This window comes from Pristiophorus japonicus, chromosome 1, assembly GCF_044704955.1.
Source record: "Pristiophorus japonicus isolate sPriJap1 chromosome 1, sPriJap1.hap1, whole genome shotgun sequence".
Classification (NCBI taxonomy): Eukaryota; Metazoa; Chordata; class Chondrichthyes; family Pristiophoridae; genus Pristiophorus; species Pristiophorus japonicus.
In genome coordinates, this window is record NC_091977.1 from 110,716,582 (window position 1) to 110,735,982 (window position 19,401).

At 45.5% G+C, this 19,401-nt stretch overlaps 1 protein-coding gene across 3 annotated transcripts in view; it reads left to right on the top strand.

Moving 5' to 3' along the window:
* rasef (RAS and EF-hand domain containing) overlaps nt 1-19,401 on the top strand; it is a 138,153-nt gene that overhangs the window by 109,789 nt on the left and 8,963 nt on the right. For 2 of the 3 annotated variants that reach the window (XM_070882530.1, XM_070882525.1), the window contains exons 12-16: nt 3,960-4,100; nt 8,041-8,188; nt 10,317-10,398; nt 15,886-16,000; nt 17,862-17,981. In XM_070882530.1, coding sequence (XP_070738631.1) covers nt 3,960-4,100; nt 8,041-8,188; nt 10,317-10,398; nt 15,886-16,000; nt 17,862-17,981 — 606 coding nt within the window. The remainder of the gene's footprint in view (nt 1-3,959; nt 4,101-8,040; nt 8,189-10,316; nt 10,399-15,885; nt 16,001-17,861; nt 17,982-19,401) is intronic. The other variant, XR_011593563.1, reaches the window with a different exon arrangement.

Sequence of the window (19,401 nt, forward strand, 5' to 3'; positions counted from 1 at the left end):
CCGGCATCATAAGATTAGAAGTGGGGATGTTCGCCTATGACTGCACACTGTTCAGTGCCATTCGCAACTCCTCAGATAATAGAGCAGTCCAAGCCCTCATGCAGCAAGACCTGGACAACATTCAGGCTTGGGCTGGTAAGTGGCAAGTAACATTCACGCCACACAAGTGCCAGGCAATGTCCAACACTGCCTTCAGCGTGCCAGCGCAGCCTTCGGTCACCTGAGGAAGAGAGTGTTTGAAGACCAGGACCTCAAATCTGGCACCAAGCTTATGGTCTACAAGGCAGTAGTGATACCCACCCTCTTATATGGCTGAGATGTGGACTATATACAGCAGACATCTCAAAGCGCTGGAGAAGTACCACCAGTGCTGCATCCACAAGATCCTGCAAGTCCACTGGGAGGATAGACGCACCAACGTAAGTGTTCTCGCTCAGGCCAACATCCCCAGATTCGAAGCACTGACCACACTTGACCAGCTCAGTTGGGTGGGCCACATTGTCCGCATGCCCGACATGAAACACCTTAAGCAAGCGCTCTACTCAGAACTCCTACACGGCAAGTGAGTCCCAGGTGGGCAGAGGAAACCCTCAAAGCCTCCTTGATAAAGTGCAACGTCCCCACCGGCACCTGGGAATCCCTGGCCCAAGACTGCCCAAGTGGAGGAAGAGCATCTGGGAGGGCGCTGAGCACCTCGAGTCTCGTCGCCGAAAGCATGCAGAAAACAATTGCAGGCAGCGGAAGGAGCGTGCAGCAAACCAGGCTCCCCACCCACCCTTTCCTTCAACCACTGTCTGACCCACCTGTGACAGAGATTGTAATTTCTCCAATGGACTGTACAGCCACCTGAGAATTCACTTTTAAAGTGGAAGCAAGTCTTCTTCGATTTTGAGGGACTGCCTATGATGATGCTCTCCAACAAGCAAGAGTCTTCACCACTGCCCTTGACATTCAACGGAATTACCATCAACGAATCCCCCACCATCAACATCCTGGAGGTCATCATTGACCAGAAACTTAACTGGACCAGCCACATAAATACTGTGTCAACAATAGCAGATTAGATGCTGGGTATTCTGCGGCAGGTGTCTAGTCTCCTGACTCCCCAAAGTCTTTCGACCTTCTACAAGGCACAAATCAGGAGTGTGATGGAATACTCTCCACTTACCTGGATGAGTGCAGCTCCAACAACACTCAAGAAACTCGACACCATCCAGGACAAAGCAGCCCACTTGATTGGCACCCCATCCATCACCTTAAACATTCACTCCCTCTATCACCGGCGTACTGTGGCTGCACTATTTGCCATCCACAAGATGCACTGCAGCAACTCGCCAAGACTACTTCAGCAGCACGTCCCAAATGCGCAACCTCTACCACCTATAAGGACAAGGGCAGCAGGCACATGGGAACACCACCACCTCCACATTCCCTTCCAAGTCACACACCATCCTTTCTTGGAAATATATTGCCATTCCTTCATCGTCGCTGGGCTGGGTCAAAATCCTGAAACTCCCTTCCTAACAGCACTGGGAGTACCTTCACCACCAGGACTGCAGCGGTTCAAGAAGGTGGGCCACCATCTTCTCAAGAGCAATTAGGAAAGGGCAATAAATGCTGGCCTTGCCAGCGACGCACACATCCCTTAATGAATTTTTAAAAATTAGAGAATCTGTTCGCTCTGGTGGGATAATGCAGAACAAGGGCACCATTCTAAAATTAGAGCTAAACCATTTAGGAGTGAGTGAAAATCTGGAAAACTCTCCTCCAAAAGTCTGTGGATACTGGATTAATTGAAATTTTCAAGACTGAGCTTGATAGATTTTTGTACTGATCGAGGTACAGATCAGCAATGATCTAATTAAATGGCAGAACCGGCTCGAGGGGCTGAATGGCCTACTGTCCTACTCCTGTTCCTATGTTTCTAAGCCTCTCTTTCTACAAGTACAGGTTGAACCTCTCTGGTCCGGGACACTCTGGTCTGGAAACATCCGTGGTTTGGCATTAGTTGGGTCTGAGGGAGAGGAGGGTTTAAAAAAAACACCAAACCAACGCGTTAACCACCTCTGGGAGCGGCTGTCAGTCAGTGAGCATGCGCGGCGATTGGCTGGAGCGGCTGTCAGTCAGTGAGCGTGCGCGGCGATTGGCTGGAGCGGCTGTCAGTCAGTGAGCGTGCGCGGCGATTGGCTGGAGCGGCTGTCACTCAGTGAGTTTATGCACAGGCACTGAGGGAGCTGCTCACAAGCTGCCAGTACGCATGCATACACAGGAGCCCGGACGCTGTCGACAGGTAAGCCTAGGCTAGGTGTGACCTCCTGTGGTCCGAAAAATTCTCTGTTTCGGCACTGGCCAGGTCCCAAGGGTGCCTGATCACAGAGGTCCAACCTGTTCTAAAAAAATGTGTCAAGCACAATAGAAATAGAACATTATGGATTTGAACAATTTACGCCACATTTTTCCCAGGTTTTTGTGTACTTATTTACTTCATGGAAGCTGGCTGCAGAGTAGTGCATTGATAACCTGGTTTTTGGCACTAATTTCAAGACCGTATTAAGATTTCCCTTGCTTCCTGTGTTGTTTAGTTTAATTTTAATGTAACTTTCTGTCTGCTTTCTCCTCTTTTTGTCTCAATACCACAACCTTTCTTGGGCCTAGAGGACCTGCTGGAGATCTGCTCCCAACTCTCGACCAATACCACGTTACAGTTGCCTGCTCAACATTACTTCAGAGCAACCCTTGGAGCATTTCTCCCTCTGATTCTTTTTCTTGCGTTACCTGCCTTCACGGCATGGCAACATGATTGGGATCAAAACCTCACTGTGAGGAATCACAGGTGTAAATCTTTGTACCAGTCAATGGGTGGCAGTACATTGTAGGCAGATGCAGCAATCAGTAAGGTACCACAAACAACAGTGCAATGGCGGTACGGTAGCATAGTGGTTATGTTACTGGACTAGTAATCCAGAGGCTTGGACTAATGATCCAGAGATGTGAGTTCAAATCCCAATGCGGCCAGTTAATTAAATAAATCTGGAATTTAAAAAAAAGCTAGAATCAGTAATGGTGACCACGAAACTACCGGATTGTCGTAAAAACTCAACTGATTCACTAATGTCCTTTAGGAAAGGAAACCTGCCGTCCTTACCCAATCTGGTCTATATGTGACTCCAGACCCACAGCAATGTGATTGACTCTTAACTGCCCTTGGAAATTGCCTCGCAAGCCACTCAGTTGTACCAAACCACTGTGACAAAATTAGCACTTTGGGAGTACCTTTACCACAAGGACTGCAGTGGTTCAAGAAGGCAGCTCACCACCATCTTCTCGAGGGCAATTAGGGATGGGGAATAAATGCTGGACTTGCCAGCGATGCCCACATCCTGTGAACGAATAAATAAAGTAAAAATGACCCGATAATCTATTTTGATGGTATTAGTTGTGGAATGAATATTGGTCAGAGCACTGAATAGCTCCTAACACATCTTTGAATGGTGCAGTTGGACTTTTTATGTCCATCGGTAAAAGGTAGACACGGTCTCTGTTTAATATTTCATCTGAAAAATTCCACCTGTGAGAATGCAGCAATTCCTCAGTACTGCACTCAGAATGCATCAGTCACACTTTTAAGAGAGGACTGTTATTAACTTAAAATCTGGAATGGAATTAACTGTAAAAGCTTGTCAGATGTATCATAGTGGCTACCGTATTTCCTAACTTCATGGGTTCTGAAGTGCTTTGGGATGTCTGAGGTTGAGGATGGTGCTATATAAATGGAAGTTCTTACTTCCTTAACTTGTAATTAATAATCTTGAGTCGTAAATTTTCACAATTCAACTGTCAATAGCTAGTCACAAAACTGCAAAGCCTAGAATCTGCCACCGATAAACAGTTAGATTGAGTGAAGCCGGCCTTCAACTTCTGGCTCTGTCGGTTACAGTATATTTGCAATTTGTTTTTAGGTGCCTGAAATCTGGAATGATGTAGCTTTTAGCCAGGACAGTACAAGCACGATTTTGGACCAGCAACCCTCCCAAGCAGTGAGCCGGAGCAATTCTAGAGCCTCTTCATCACGGCGCTGTATTTCTGCATTTTCTCCACAGGTAACGCCTGTTACATATTTTTAAATAATACTCCACCTCTATGAGTTCACAATTTCTGTTGTTCAGGCAAATCACATAGTTATATTGCAAGTACAGGTACAACGTCCCGAATTCGGAAACTTTGGGACCAAGGTCGTTCCGGTTTTCGGGTTTTTCCAGATTTCGGAGAAGAAATCCGACATCCTGATTCCGGAAACCCCTGGGCCGACTTTTGGGTATTTTCGGATTTTGGAGAAGAAATCCGACATCCTGATTCCGGAAACCCCTGGGCCGACTTTTGGGTATTTCCGGATTTTGGAGAAGAAATCCGACGTCCTGAATCCGGAAACCCTTGGGCTGAGTTTCGGGTATTTCTGTATTTTGGAGCAGAAAATCCAAAGTCCAGAATCCGGCGACCTCGTGGACGAATTTCGGGTATTTCTGGATTTCAGAGACAATCCGACATCCAGAATCCAGAAACCCTTGGGCTGAGTTTCAGGTATTTCCGAATTTTGGAGCAGAAAATTCAACAGCCTGAATCCGGCAACCTCCGGGCCAGGCCGGTTTGCGTATTTTTCCGGATTTAACCTTTAAAAAGGTACGTACAGCTTAAAGTATACTTAAAATATGAAAAGGAATGTACTCAAAGCATGAAATATAATAAATAAAGGTTTTTATTTGGTAAACAGTATAGGTATGGAATATAATACAGTAAATAAAGGTTTGTATTTGTTAAACAGAGTACAGGTATGAAACAGAATACAGGTTCCCTGTAATGTTATAAAGAATATATTCTTCCTGTGATCCACTTCCTAAGTAAGCTGCACAGAAATAGGTACAGGCTACAATTGGCTGGAGGTTGTGCTTGAGGTAGAGGGCTCAGCTATGATGTCTGGGGCTGAAGATGGGCCAGCAGTAGGATTTTCAGATGTGGAAATTGCTGGTGTAGTTGCAGACTGTAGCTCTTGGGCACTCTGCTGCGATATCCTTTTGAAACATATTGACTAATTTTAATTGTTTAAGTAATTTGGGCTTTTGTTTGTTTAATTTTTCCCGAATTTTATACACCTGCATTATTTCCTCTTCACTTATGCAGTTTCGTTGCTCTAGGGCGTTAATTAATTCTTGACAAAGATTGATAGCTTTGTCAATGGACACTTTTTCCACTTGATTATCAACATCAGCATCGTCATCCTCACTGCTTTCATCCTTTTCCTCTGGGTGCAAAACCATGCTCACAATTTCTTCATCTGTCACTGCATGCACAACGGGAGCATCATCGTCTATGTCCATGACTTCTGTGACATTGTCTTCATTTAATTCTAGCACAGCTTCACAAGTCAGCCCTTTTGCGTATTCTAAAAGTTCAGCAATCGTTTCCTTCTCCCTGGACACATGAGAACCTTCAAAGTCATCATCAGCATCGTCGCCATCCTTACCTAAACATAGTTGCTGGCCAGAGTTTATGCCAAGCATTGGCCAAGGTGTCTCTAGTTACCCTATTCCACGCATCCGCAGCTGCCCATATGGCGTGCTTCACAGAGAAACGTTTTGAGAATGCTGTTATTCCCTCTGTTTACAGCGCTAAGCAAACACCTCATGAATTTGTTTTTGTAGAGACACTTCATTGATCTCAAAATGCCTTGGTCCATTGGCTGTACCAGTGATGATACTCTGGGAGGTAAATAGATTCCATGGACATTATCCTTTACTAGAGGCTCAGCATCAGGATATGCTGAGCAGTTGTCTAGCAGAAAAAATATTTTGCAGTTTTCTTCAAAGCCAGCTGCAGTGTAATGAGCACACGCCTGGGGAACAAAATGCTTCTCAAACCAGTTCAGAAAAAATTATCCTGGTTACCCATGCTAATGCACTGGGAATATTCTCACGCCCTTGAAACATCTTGCCGTTGGCTTTTCCAGATGACCATAAGCTTACACTTATGTGTCCCAGCCACATTTGCACAAGCAAGCACAGTCAGTCTATCTTTGGCGTCTTTTACACCTGCTGGCTGCGATTCTTCAGCTGTTGCTAATTCAGCTGTCGGTATATAGCGCCAAAACAGTGCTGTCTTGTCGGCATTATAGATTTGATCAGCCGAAAGATTTTCATCAGCAATTAGTTTAACGAATTCACCTTTATAACCTTCAGCTGCCTCATGATCTGCTGAGGCTTTTTCACCACATACTTTCAGTTGCCTGATGCTATGACGCTGTTTAAATTTGGTTAGCCAACCTGAAGAGTACTCGCATGGAGTTTCACTCTCCAGTTCTGTGTGGAATATCTTAGCTTGTTGCATCACCATTAGGCCAGACAAAGGAACCTTTTCAACTTTTCCTCTGTCGCCACCACTCCATCATTACTCGATCCAACTAATCATTTAGGCTTATGCATAGTTTTTCTCTTACTCATTTCTTTCTGAAAGTCACTTTCTGCATAAAACTTTATGACCTGTTCTTTGTTTTATATTATAAATGGTGGAGTTCCAACACCATACTCCTCACTCAGTCTTCTCACTGAAACACCTAGCTAATCTCTGGAGTAACTCCACTTTCTTGACAATTGAAAACTGAATTATGTTTTCTCTTTGCACTACCTATATTACCCATTGGGGTATCTGTTGACCTTTTTGACATGGTTGCAATGGCAAGCAACACAAATTCACAATACCTTTAAATCAGAAAAAAGACCACCGCGTTTGAGACAGGTCGAGTGGGGCCTGGTCGAGGGGAGTACGTGGGTCAGGTGGGGTCGGCTCGGGTCAAGTGGGTTAGGTCGGGTCGGCTTGGGTCGCACGTAGGTCGGGGTCATGGGGCATTCGGAAAGACTCAGACTGATTACAGGTCCGTAATGCGCCGTTTAAAAAAAAAATGTCCAGTTTTCAGAACATATTTCCGGATTCCGGACGACTCCTTTTACAATCTGCAAAATGTCCGGTTTTCAGACAATTCTGGTTTTTAAAATTCCGAATTCTGGACGTTGTACCTGTAATTGATTTACTTAGCCTTTATTTACGATAGTGATTAAACAAATTATACTGAACTCCCTGATGACATCAGACAGGATTCCGATTAATCTCTGACCAATGATGAGTCAGCTGATCTCAGCTAGACAGCAGTGATTGGGGCATTATAATTACCATTATAATTACCATCCTTGCCTCCTGGGCTAGGGAATGGAAAAAAATCAGCTACGTTCCCACGTCTAATTTTCAGCTGCGAAGTGAATGTCGGGTGTAGGTAAAGTCAGCCTTGATGTGATGATTTATCTTCTCTTTCTCCCTTCACCCTCTTCTCTTTCCATTATTAAATAGCTTGTTGACACTTGTACCAGTAATTTCCCTGTGAGTTCTCCTGATATCCTGCCATAACTTTGGCAAGAGATCCATGGAAAGCCCCCCAAAAAAAAAATGGAAATGGAATTTACGGTAGGAGATCGGGAACACCCTCATGGAAATTCTAACCCTTACTGTCCAGGCTTGCAGGTGAAGAATGACTGCTTTGGTAAAGTGCAGTGGGGATGGGGAAAGGAGAAGGTTGAGGGTTGCAGAAATAGAAATATACATCGTTATAAGTTAGTGGCTTCAGAAGAACAGAGACATAGCATGGGTACTAAATACATAGAATGGGTGCTGGCAACATATCCATTTAAGTGCTAGTTTTATTTTTTCCATTAGGTCTCTGAACCCCATCTAAATGGACGTACATTCTTATTGTGCCTCATATATTGCACTTAAACTTAGTAAAAAAAAACCTCGGGATACAGACAAATGATATCATTTCCAATCTGACTGTTTCATTTACTCGTCCATCTAAATGGATGTAGGCAATATCTGATTCAGCCAACAGATTGATTCATTCATTTTAAAGTGGAAAGTGATTATTTTGCTTGACTCAGAACTCATAATTGCCCTTTAAAATGACAAAAGTGATGTTCTGATTGAACCTTGCTCTTTCTTCAGACTAATAGCACAGCTGGGAACCTCAAATATCCTCAGACCGCTAAAGCCTTCAAGATAGTGCTTGCTGGGGATGCAGCTGTGGGCAAATCAAGCTTTCTTCTACGACTCTGCAAAAATGAGTTTCGTGGGAACACCAGTGCCACTTTAGGTATGTTTCTCCAGTCAATCTTCTTTTAATCAATTTATTTTCCATATTTTACCCCCGCGGTTATGCTGCCAATCTTTAGCTTTCGCATGGTTGCCTACTTTATAAACATCTGCCAGAATGCCTGTTGACACAACTTCTAAATTTTTCATCTAGAGGTAAATGAGTCTGTGTGGAGTCTCTGGCCCTGAAAATCCACAGGGGCGTAATGCAGGCAGTTACACTGGGATCGTGTGCTTCTGACTAGTGAAGTTCGGTGAATCAGAGGGAAGGACTTCCTGAAGTGGGCCTTAGATGTTCCTTCTCTCCCCCCAGCCCCCCCCCCACCCCACCCCAGCCTGGAAGCTGAGGAGGAAACTGGCTGGCCCAGTGGGTGCAGGATTTACCTGCAGATCCAGGTGGGCCCATTTGCAGCCTCAGCAAGCAGGTATGCCTGATTTTACTTGGTCTACCGGCCCCAAACTTTGGTCGCACTAAGAACAAGGAAGTGGAAATGCCCAGTGTAGGGAGGTGCTGGCTCCTTCCCCTTGACATAGGGGGGCCACATTTTGCGCAGATGGAGGATCTGCCTCAGATAAGGTCCCCAGGAAACTAACCATGCAGAAACCCTGTGTAATTCCTAAACCTAATGCTGCTGGAGCCAGAATGCCTGAACATTTTCTGGGCCTCTGTATTGGCTTCTTTACCTTCAATGTTTTATAATGTAGTCTTCCTAAAAAAGAAATGCATTTATATACCACTTTTCATCCCTCACAACATCCCAAACTGTGTTACATCAAATGAAGTACTTCTAAATGTCGTCACTGTTGTAATGCAAGGAAATGCAGCAATCAATTTGTACTCCATGAGGTCCCACAAACAGCAATGAGATAAATGTCAATATAATATGTTTTAGTGATGTTGGTTGTGAAGGATAATTATTGGCCAGGGCATCAGGAGAATTCCCCTGCTCTTCATCAAATAGACTCACAGGATCTTTTATATCTACCCGAGAGAGCAGATGTAGTTTAACATCTCATCTGAAAGACGTAACTTCTCGACAGTGCACCAGTTCCTCAGCAGTGCACTGAAGTGTCAGCCTAGATTATGTGCTCAAGCTCTGGAGTGGGAGATGAACCACTCTGATCACTAAGTCAAGGCTGATACCTGCAGCTGATACGGAGTTTACAGCTGAATGCAATGTCAAATTTAGGATTGCAAATTGCACATCTGAATAGGTTGCTCATATGGATTGTCATTTGGATTGTTTACAGTGTTTTTTTTAGTCATTTAAAAAAAAACATTTTATCTTCGTGCTATTATCATGTTCATGGTCTTTAGAACATGACTAACATTCAATACCCAAAGAATAATTGACAATGGAACCTCACTATTATAGCTGTAGATCTCATTGTCAGTTGCAGAATGTAGGACCAGTGTGGCTGATGGGTCTGCCGTCAGTGGTGGAGTAAAGGGTGAAGGGATGCACAAGGCTGGAGTTTGAGGAACAAAGGGTGCAGGAAGGGATGTAAGGCTGGAGGGTGCAGAGATAATGTTGGAGTGAGGCCACAGAGAGATTTGAAAATGAGAACGAGGATTTTAAATTCAAATGTGTTGGGAGACTGGGAGACAGCATTGGCCAGTGATGACAGATGTGAAGTACGTGACTGGATGCAAACAGCTGAGTTTTGGCCACGTTAGCATTTATCAGGAGGTGGAAGATGGAAGAAGGATGTTGCAATCGAATCTAGAGGTACCAAAAGTGCGGATAAAGGTTTGTGTGGAAGGCAGTGTCATGGAGATGAATACAAGTAGTCTTGGTGATGAATGGGATGTGGTTTTAAAATACAACTCTTGGTTGAACAGAATGCCAAGGTATTGCATGGCTTGATTAAGCCTGAGCGAGTAGCTGAGGAGGCATGGAGGCAGTGTCAAGGGAGCATGGTGAGAAGAAATTTTGACTCGTCCACAATTTAATTTCAGACAGGAATCTGACTGCATAGAGGTAGTTGTGAGCTGTGGAGAATGTTGTGAGGTAGCAGTAGAAATGGGTATTGTCAGCATACAAACGGAAACTGACCCTGCGCCTGTAGATGTAATTGAGGAGCAGCATGTTCTTATCTTCCATATTCTTGTATTATTTTTCATGCAGGAGTCGATTTTCAGATGAAAACTTTGGTTGTTGATGGAGAGCAAACGGTGTTGCAGTTATGGGACACTGCAGGCCAAGAAAGGTAAATTAGAAATGAGTAACTAAGAATTTCGGTCGGCCCCGAAAACGGGTGCAGGGATGTGATAGGAACCTGCATCTTTACAGAGGACTGCAGGTAAAATTTGTACAGCCTGCTACTTTGCTGAGTGGCTGAATGCTCAGCAGGGGGCCTAAGTTTGTGTAAGACTAGCTCCAATTAAAGCTAGCCTGTACAACTTAAAGGCCGTATGCACCTCTCCAAGCAGCAGATGAGAGTGCAGTGGGAGCAGATAGCCAATGCAGTCAATGCCAGCAGTATGGCCGTGAGGACCTAGGCTTAGTGCAGGAAGAAGTTTAATGACCTCACAAACGAGGTAACGGTCAGTGAATTCATCTTTAAATGCCATATCCCATCATCTGCACCACTACTCTCACACACTGCTCAATGCACCACACCCCCATCACTTACCTACCAACAATCTCTACTAAACATGACTCAAAATCAAATAGGGAATCAGAAAAAAGCTTCTTTACCCAGAGAGTGGTGAGAATGTGGAACTCACTACCACAGGGAGTGGTTGAAGCGAATAGTACAGCTGCATTTAAGGGGAGGCTAGACAAGTATATGAGGGAGAAGGGAATGGAGGGTTATGCTGATACAGTTAGATGAGACACTTGGGAGTCCTTGACCAGAGACCGCCCTAAGTGGAGGAAAAACATCCGGGAGAGCGCTGAGCACCTCGTGTCTCGTTGCCGAGAGCATGCAGAAAACAAGCGCAGGCAGCGGAAGGAGCGTGCGGCCAACCAGACTCTCCACCCACCCTTTCCTTCAATGACTGTCTGTCCCACCTGTGACAGAGACTGTAATTGCCGTATTGGATTGTTCAGTCATCTAAGAACTCACTTTTAGCGTGGAAGCAAGTCTTCCTCGATTTCAAGGGACTGCCCATGATGATGATGAAGATAATGATGTTAGATGAGAAAAGACGGGAGACGGCTCGCGTGGAGCATACATGCCGGCATGGACTGGTGGGGCCGAATGGCCTGCTTATGTGCTGTATATCCTACGTAATCCCTCACATTCATAGCTTCACCTCACCTGCACACACTTAGCACTAGTACAAGACTCTCGCCCACATTTCACAGCTTGATCATTTCATTAGCTATTCAACATCACCCAATCAAATTGCACTACATTTACTGACACACTTCCCTTTATCTTGCAGGAAAAGGTGGCGCATAACAAACGACAGCGGACCTTAACCATCGGGGGCAGGCTCGCCAGCATCATCTCACCCCTTTGGAGGAGACAGTGCTGGCCATTATTAGAGGGGCATGGCTGAGCCTGTGGCCAGTGGTAGAGCCGAAGGAATTTAAGATGCCAGAATCCTCATACGTTATCCTCCTCACATCCCACAACCCCTCATCTATGCACGGTGTACGCACGCAGCTCTTGCTTCCTCCCCTCCCACCACCACCAACATAACCCTACACTTGTGCATTTATCACTGACACCCAAGAAATGCAAAGGTTCAGCCAGTGGTCAAAGAAGAAGAGGGAGAGGAGAGTCAAGAAGAAGAATTAATAAACACTCAATTTCACACTTCCAGCCACCAGCTCAGATACTGACATGCCGCGTACTTTAGAGGATAGGTTTGACACGGGATCTGTACATGGTGAGACACCGGGCATGAGTGGCCTGCAGCCGGGGAAAGGGTAGCCCGGGTGCCAATCCCTCAGAGGACGAGGTCGCACACGGGTTCTGCTGCATAGGACTCTGATGAAGACGTTGATGGGGCTACCTACAGAAGAACACTGATGGGTTTGCACAATGAAATGCTTAGTGCATTAGCAGGCCTGCCAGAAAGCCTGAAAGCAATGCCAAGGATCATGGAGGAGTCCAGCTTCAGCCTTGCACAGGGCTTTGTGCAGAGCTTGGAGCCTGTCCTTTCCAACGTGGAAGGGCTGGGCGACTCCATTAATGGATTTGTGGACCCAGACATCATCTGATGGTCGAAGTCTCAGCTTCCATTGCAACACAAGCCACCCAACGTCTGATTGCTGCAATGGAAGCTCGGCCTCAAGTCATTCAAACACAGACTGCTGCCATCATGGCTGGGTTTACCAGTGTTGAAAGGGGCTGGCAGGGTGCCACAGCAGTCTGTAGAATCATAGAATTGTTACAGCACAGAAGGAGGCCATTCCATTCGGCCCATTGAACCTGTGCCAGTTCTCTGCGAGAGCACCTCAGCTAGTCCCACTCCCCTGTCCTTTCCCCGTAGCCCTGCAATTATTTTTTTTTCAGGTACTTATCCAATTCCCTTTTGAAAGCCTCCACCACCCTCTCGCCCTGTACTCCAACAGATTACTAGAATTGCTGAGGTGCCGCACTGGGGGAATGACAGCATTCGTCCTCCCACCGCTGCCACGCCGCCAGTGCCCTTGCTGTTGCCTATGAGCCAGCCAGTCCAGACTGCAGCCGCCCAAGCCGAAGTGGTGCAGTCCGAAGAAGGCCTGGAGCCTTTCGAGGTCATTCTGCAAGGCCATCTGCAGTTTCCCCCACTGAAAGTCAGTAACCATGCTGCAGCCACTGGGGAAGCACTGCGTAGGAGTACTAGGATTGGCAAAGGGAATGCACAAAGGTGATTTGTTGACTTTGTTATGTAATATTGGATGGATAGATATATAAAGTTGGATTGGAATGACGACATTGTGATGGCCAGAGACAGGGAAGGTGAGCTGTGGGACTATTGTTGAATGGGGAATTGGGGTTGTGGTCACTGGCACCACAGTTGGATAAGTCGATCATGGACAGCTCTGGCAGAAAGGGGCTGTCTGGGTTACCACCTCCTCTTCCACTTTCTCCTCCTACTCCTCAGCTGGTCGTCGTATACCTGGTGATGAGGGCGGTGCCGTCTTGATGGATAGCAAGGTTGTGGAGCTTGCAGCAGACCACATCGAATCTTGAGATGTGCTCTGCTGAGTATTGCAGGGCTCCTCCAGATCGGTCCAGGCAGCGGAAACAATGTTTTGGGATGCCAATGGTCTGCTCTATCAGACTCCATGTGGTAGCATTGTATTCAATATATGCATGCTGCCCACATGTGGTTGGGTTGTGCAGCGGAGTCATGAGCCAGGTGATCAGTGGATAGCCCTCGTTGCCCAGTAGCCACCCTCTGGTTTGTCATGGTGGCTCAAAAGACAGGGGGAACAGCGGACTGGTGCTGAATAAAAGCATCATGACTGCTTCCAGGATACTGGGCATTCACCATCATGATGCACTAAGCATATTTAGTGTAAAGCCCATGCTTTCATATGCCCTGGTAAAGATGTTGACGATGACTTAGGAGTTCAGCCTCTGAATGTGTGCAGACCCAAGCGTCGTCCATGTACCGTAGTTCAACGACGGAGGATGGGACGGTCTTGGATCTGGCCTGGAGGTGACGAAGGTTGAACAAGTTCCCACTCGTTCTATAGTTTAGTTCCGCTCCAGCGAGGAGCTTGTTGAATGTGAGGTGAAGTATTGCAGCAAGGAAGATCAGAGGTCCTCCACCAACCTGACCTTGCCACACAGCACTGCCCCCCATTCATCTAGATCCATGCGCAGCCCTGGACAGCGTGGACCACTTCCCATACCTCGGAAGCCTATTATCAGCAAGGGCAGACATCGACGACGAGGTTCAACACCGCCTCCGGTGCACCAGCACAGCCTTCGGCTGCCTGAGGAAGAGAGTGTTCGAAGATCAGGCCCTCAAATCTGGAACCAAGCTTATGGTATACAGTACTGTAGTGATACCCGCCCTCCTGTATGGCTCAGAGACGTGGACCATATACAGTAGACACCTCAAATCGCTGGAGAAATACCACCAATGATGTCTCCGCAGGATCCTGCAAATCCCCTGGGAGGACAGACGTACCAACATCAGTGTTCTCGATCAGGCCAACATCCCCAGCATCAAAGCACTGGCCACATTCAACCAGCTCCGTTGGGCAGGCCACATTGTCTGCATGCCGGACACAAGACTCCCAAAGCAAGCGCTCTACTCGGAACTCCTACACGGCAAGCGAGCCCTGGGTGGGCAGGGGAAACGTTTCAAGGACACCCTCAAAGCCTCCTTGATAAAGTGCAACATCCCCACTGACACCTGGGAGTCCCTGGCAAAAGACCGCCCTAAGTGGAGGAAGTGCATCTGGGAGGGCGCTGAGCACCTCAAGTCTCGTCGCTGAGAGCATGCAGAAACCAAGCGCAGGAGCAGAAGGAACATGCGGCAAACCAGCTACCTACCCTTTCCTCCAATGACTGTCTGTCCCACCTGTGACAGAGACTGTAATCCCGAATTGGACTGTTCAGTCACCTAAGAACTCACTTTTGAAGTGGAAGCAAGTCTTCCTCGATTTCGAGGCACTGCCTATGATGATGATGATGATGCACTAAGCATGGTCGCACATCAACTGCACATTCACCGAGTGGTAACCTTTGCAGTACATCTCAGCATTTAGATGCGGCGCCCGCAAAGCCATGTGCGTGCAGTTAATGGCACCCTGCACCATGGGAAAGCCGACTATCCTAGCAAAACCACATGCCCGCTCCACCTGCTTCTCTCTGCTCAGAAAGACAATGAAGTTCCCTTTCCTGGCATAAAAAGCATCTGTCACCCCTCTTATGCAGCAGTGGCCGACAAACTGGGACTTGTTACAGATGTCACCTGGAAGGATCCTGACACAAGGAAATTCAGGGCCACTGTCACCTTCACAGGCAATGGCATCACTGTCCTTGCTCTAGTGTGAGGCTGCTGGTCTAGTTGCAAGAGGTGGTAGAGTTCTGTGAGCACCACCTTTGTAAAGTGCAGACGCCTCACACACTACTCCTGGCTCAGGCTGAGGTAAGAGAATTGCTCTCGGAAGACCTAGGTGAGTAAGTCCTCCTGTTGAGAGCCCTTCTCCCTCTCCTTCCTCGGCAAGTAGCTTGTCCTATTCTTTGCTGATTTTGCTCCATCTTCCTGTCATGCTGCAGGCCAAGGGGGATGACAACTGCCACACCCATAACTGGGAGCAAGTGATCTGGCGAGAACTCTTAAGTCAGAACCAAGGCCTTCTCCACTTGCAATACCACTCCTTGTCAACTCACCAAATTTAAACTCTGGAAAGCTCCAAACACTTCCACAAACTTACACAGAGCCAGTAGAACTTAGTCAGCAACTAGAAAGAAAGACTTGGATTTATATAGCGCCTTTCACGACCACCAGATGTCTCAAAGCGCTTTATAGCCAATGAAGTACTTTTGGAGTGTGGTCCCTGTTGTAATGTAGGAAACTTGAAAGTAGTCGCTGATCCCTGGGTGCTTGAAATGAGCTTGGATTCTTCACCTCGATAAACATAAAAATTTACCAAAGGAAAATAAAATGAAGCTAAATTGGCCATTGTGTTAACATTACTGGCAATGTATTAGTTCAGTAGCAATAACATTTAAAAAAAAAATGGAATGGTTAGCAGAGAAGCGGACACCAAAATCTTACAATTTATGTTTCAGGTTTCGGAGTATTGCCAAATCGTATTTTAGGCGTGCGGATGGTGTTTTATTGCTATATGATGTCACCTGTGAAAAAAGTTTCCTCAATGTACGAGAATGGGTTGACATGATTGAGGTGAATGACCCGGTTTTCATAATAGATTTCGTATGAATTAAGCAGCAACTACATTGGCTGCATGGTTAGTGTAAACTCACTGGCAGAAAAATAATACAACCTGACAAATTGTGCTCCCACTATAGAGTTTGCCTGCATGCAGCGAGTATCGGGAATTTGGGTGCACAGTCCCCATGATTTTTCATCCATTAAAATCGTACCTGGAGCATAATTAATAACATTACTGCTGTATTGCAATGTTCAGTGCATAAGTCTCCCATAAATATGCCATATTCTTATTTTTATTCATTTTACACCAGTGTCTAAGTTGCTTGTTCTGCCAAACATCCTCATTTCTCTCCCCATCTTCCAATTTCCTGGGCTGCATACCATTACCTCCGAGTGAATTTTCGAGGGGGTTCTCCCATTTGTCCGCCTTTGTTTCTGGGTTTCTGTTGCTCTCCCACCGAACTTAGTGGATGAGCAGGAGAATTCCGATGGAAATTTACCCTTCCTAGCTCAGAAGGTAAGCAGCCAAGCTACTGCCAGGCCTCTGCAGTAACACCACTAGAAGGCACACTGGAGATGCATGAGATGACATACTCCAAAAGAAAAAGGGATTGTCCTTCTAATGTCACCTCACCTGAAGAAGTAGGTTGGATTGGGAACTCATTTTATGTGGGAAATCATACTGTGAGACTTAACATATTGAACCCCAACATACTGCAGTATTCCACTCGCTTGTGCTCAATAACATATCAGTTCAAGCTCTGAAGATGTTTCAGAGAAGAGTGACCCCTAGAGTCAGAGGGACTGAGTTAGAGGGAAAGAATGGAGAACTATGGGTTTTCAGTCTGGAAAGTAACTTAGAGAGGTGATGTTAGAGCTTTGGAAAAGTTAGATCATGGCAGCAGGGCAATGGGACCCAAGTACAAAGTAGTAAGGAGAATTATGGGCATTTTATATTTCAAAAAGCATAGATGCTATCAAAAATGTAAGTTGGTATTATCAGATTGGTGAGTTTATGATATTGGTCAACCTATCCGGGATTAAGTTTCATTTAAGAAAATACATATTTACGAAGAAATGCTTGTCAACTTTTTAACAAATGAAAAACATGATTTAAAGGAAAATGGAAAATACTAGAAATACACAACACTTAATCAGCATCTGAAACAAGAAGCTAGGGTAAATGCTTTGGGTCTGCCCCTCAGAGAGAAACAGAATATCTTCAGAGCTGGCATATCTGGGAGGGAAGCGGAAATAAAATACAGTAGAGGGAAAAATAAAACTGCTTTCTGAATTTCAACATTTTCTGTTTGATTTTATAACTGCAGCAAAATGATGACATTATTTATGTTAGTCATATCGCTTGCATGTAACATCGGTGCAATGAAACTACTGTTTGGTTTTCCGGTTCCTTTCAATCCCAAAATTTTAAACAAAATTTTGCCAAACTTTCTTTCAAAAAGACAGTACCCCTTTAAATGAATGGACTCAAGGAAAACATTTCAACCCAGAATTTGCAGTTGATGTGACAGCGAATTGGCAGCGCCCCGACATTCCACCTTTGAAACTGACCACAACTTCGTTACAATTTTAAGAGCTTATTAACTTCCCTGTTCGCTATCTGAGCATTCTGCCTTTTTATTGGCTGCTCAGACAGCCTGTTGATGTCACAGCAGTTCGAACAAGGGGATCCCCACTACAGTTCATTGATTCGAATTGAAGGTCGGAAAAACCAAGGATTGCGAGATCCTTGTGCGAAACGTACTTCGGGGCCCACTTAGCTGCTGACTGAAAATTCTGGGCTTAGTGACGATTTACCAAAGATTATAAAAATACATGATGGTAATGTTATCCATTTTTGCTTAACTTAAAGGATTCAACCAATGAAAATATTCCTATTATGTTGGTGGGGAACAAGGCGGACCTAAGAAATGGAGCAATGAAAGAAAGACAAAAGTCTGTCCCTACCAGCTATGGGGAGAAACTGGCCATGGTGAGAATCAAAGAACTGAATCAGTAAAAACATTTTTCTTTTAAATCTGGAGAGGTGTGGTGTAAAGCAGAAAGTTGTGCATTTTTGGGGAATGTTTTGTATTTGTAAGTACACCCTTTAAAGGGCCCAAATTTGGCCAGTACAGATTTCTGGCGCACTCACCAGAGGTGCGGTGCTTTTTTAGAATTCCAAGGGCGCCAAAAATCTTCGGGCCGAATTTGGCCGCTCCCCAGCCTCTCCTCAATGCTGGCGTAGCGTGGCAACTGGATTTGGGGGCGGAGCCAGGTCCCGACGCTGAAAACAATGCTGGGACCTCTGCACATGCGCGCTGGAGTGTGCGCGCATGCGCAGTAGCTCCTCGTCTCTAGAATCTGAGAGTGTGCTGCAGGCTGTGTGGAGGGGGGGGAGGCCGAAGCGTGCCACCCCTATCCCTGGCCGAATGGGCTCCCTCATCTTCCGGGCCGTGTTTTGGTAGGACTTCTATTTTTTATTTGTTATTGATTGATTGATTGCTTATTACTTTGATCTTGGTGCTTTAGGTGCACGGTTCCTTCTACCTTTTATTTGTTCATTAATTGCTTATTATTTTTTGTGCTTTGTTTAGTGCTTTGTATGTCTTGGTGCTTTAAGTGCAGGATTCCTTCTATTTTTTATTTGTTAATTAATTGCTTATTACCTTTTGTGCTTTGTTTAGTGCTTTGGAAGTCTTGATGCTAGGTACAGGTCCTCTCAGTTTCCTTGTATTTTTTATTATTGAATGCTTATTTTTGTGCTTTGTTTAGTGCTTGGTGCTTTAGAATATACTTACCTGTGCTGATTTCTTAACACTCCGCAAAGGTTTTCTGTGCGGCCACAAATGGCCACGTACGCTGGCCTAAGTTAGTTTGGAGCAATTATTAGCTGTCCAAACTGGCTTAAATGGCCAAAACAGGTGTAGTGGCTGGTAACGCCCCCTTTTGGAAAAAAAACTGAACTTAAAAAAAATCCTAACTAACTGACTCACTTACACTGGCACACTGGGTGTTGTGTAATGAGAGAGGATTAATTAGCAATCTCGTGGTGCGAGGCCCCTTGGGGAAGAGTGACCATAATATGGTGGAATTCTGCATTAGGATGAAGAATGAAACAGTTAATTCAGAGACCATGGTCCAGAACTTAAAGAAGGGTAACTTTGAAGGTATGAGGCGTGAATTGGCTAGAATGGATTGGCGAATGATACTTAAGGGGTTGACTTAATGGCAGACATTTAGAGACCGCATGGATGAACTACAACAATTGTACATTCCTGTCTGGCGTAAAAATAAGAAAGGGAAGGTGGCTCAACCGTGGCTATCAAGGGAAATCAGGGATAGTATTAAAGCCAAGGAAGTGGCATACAAATTGGCCAGAAATAGCAGCGAACCCGGGGACTGGGAGAAAT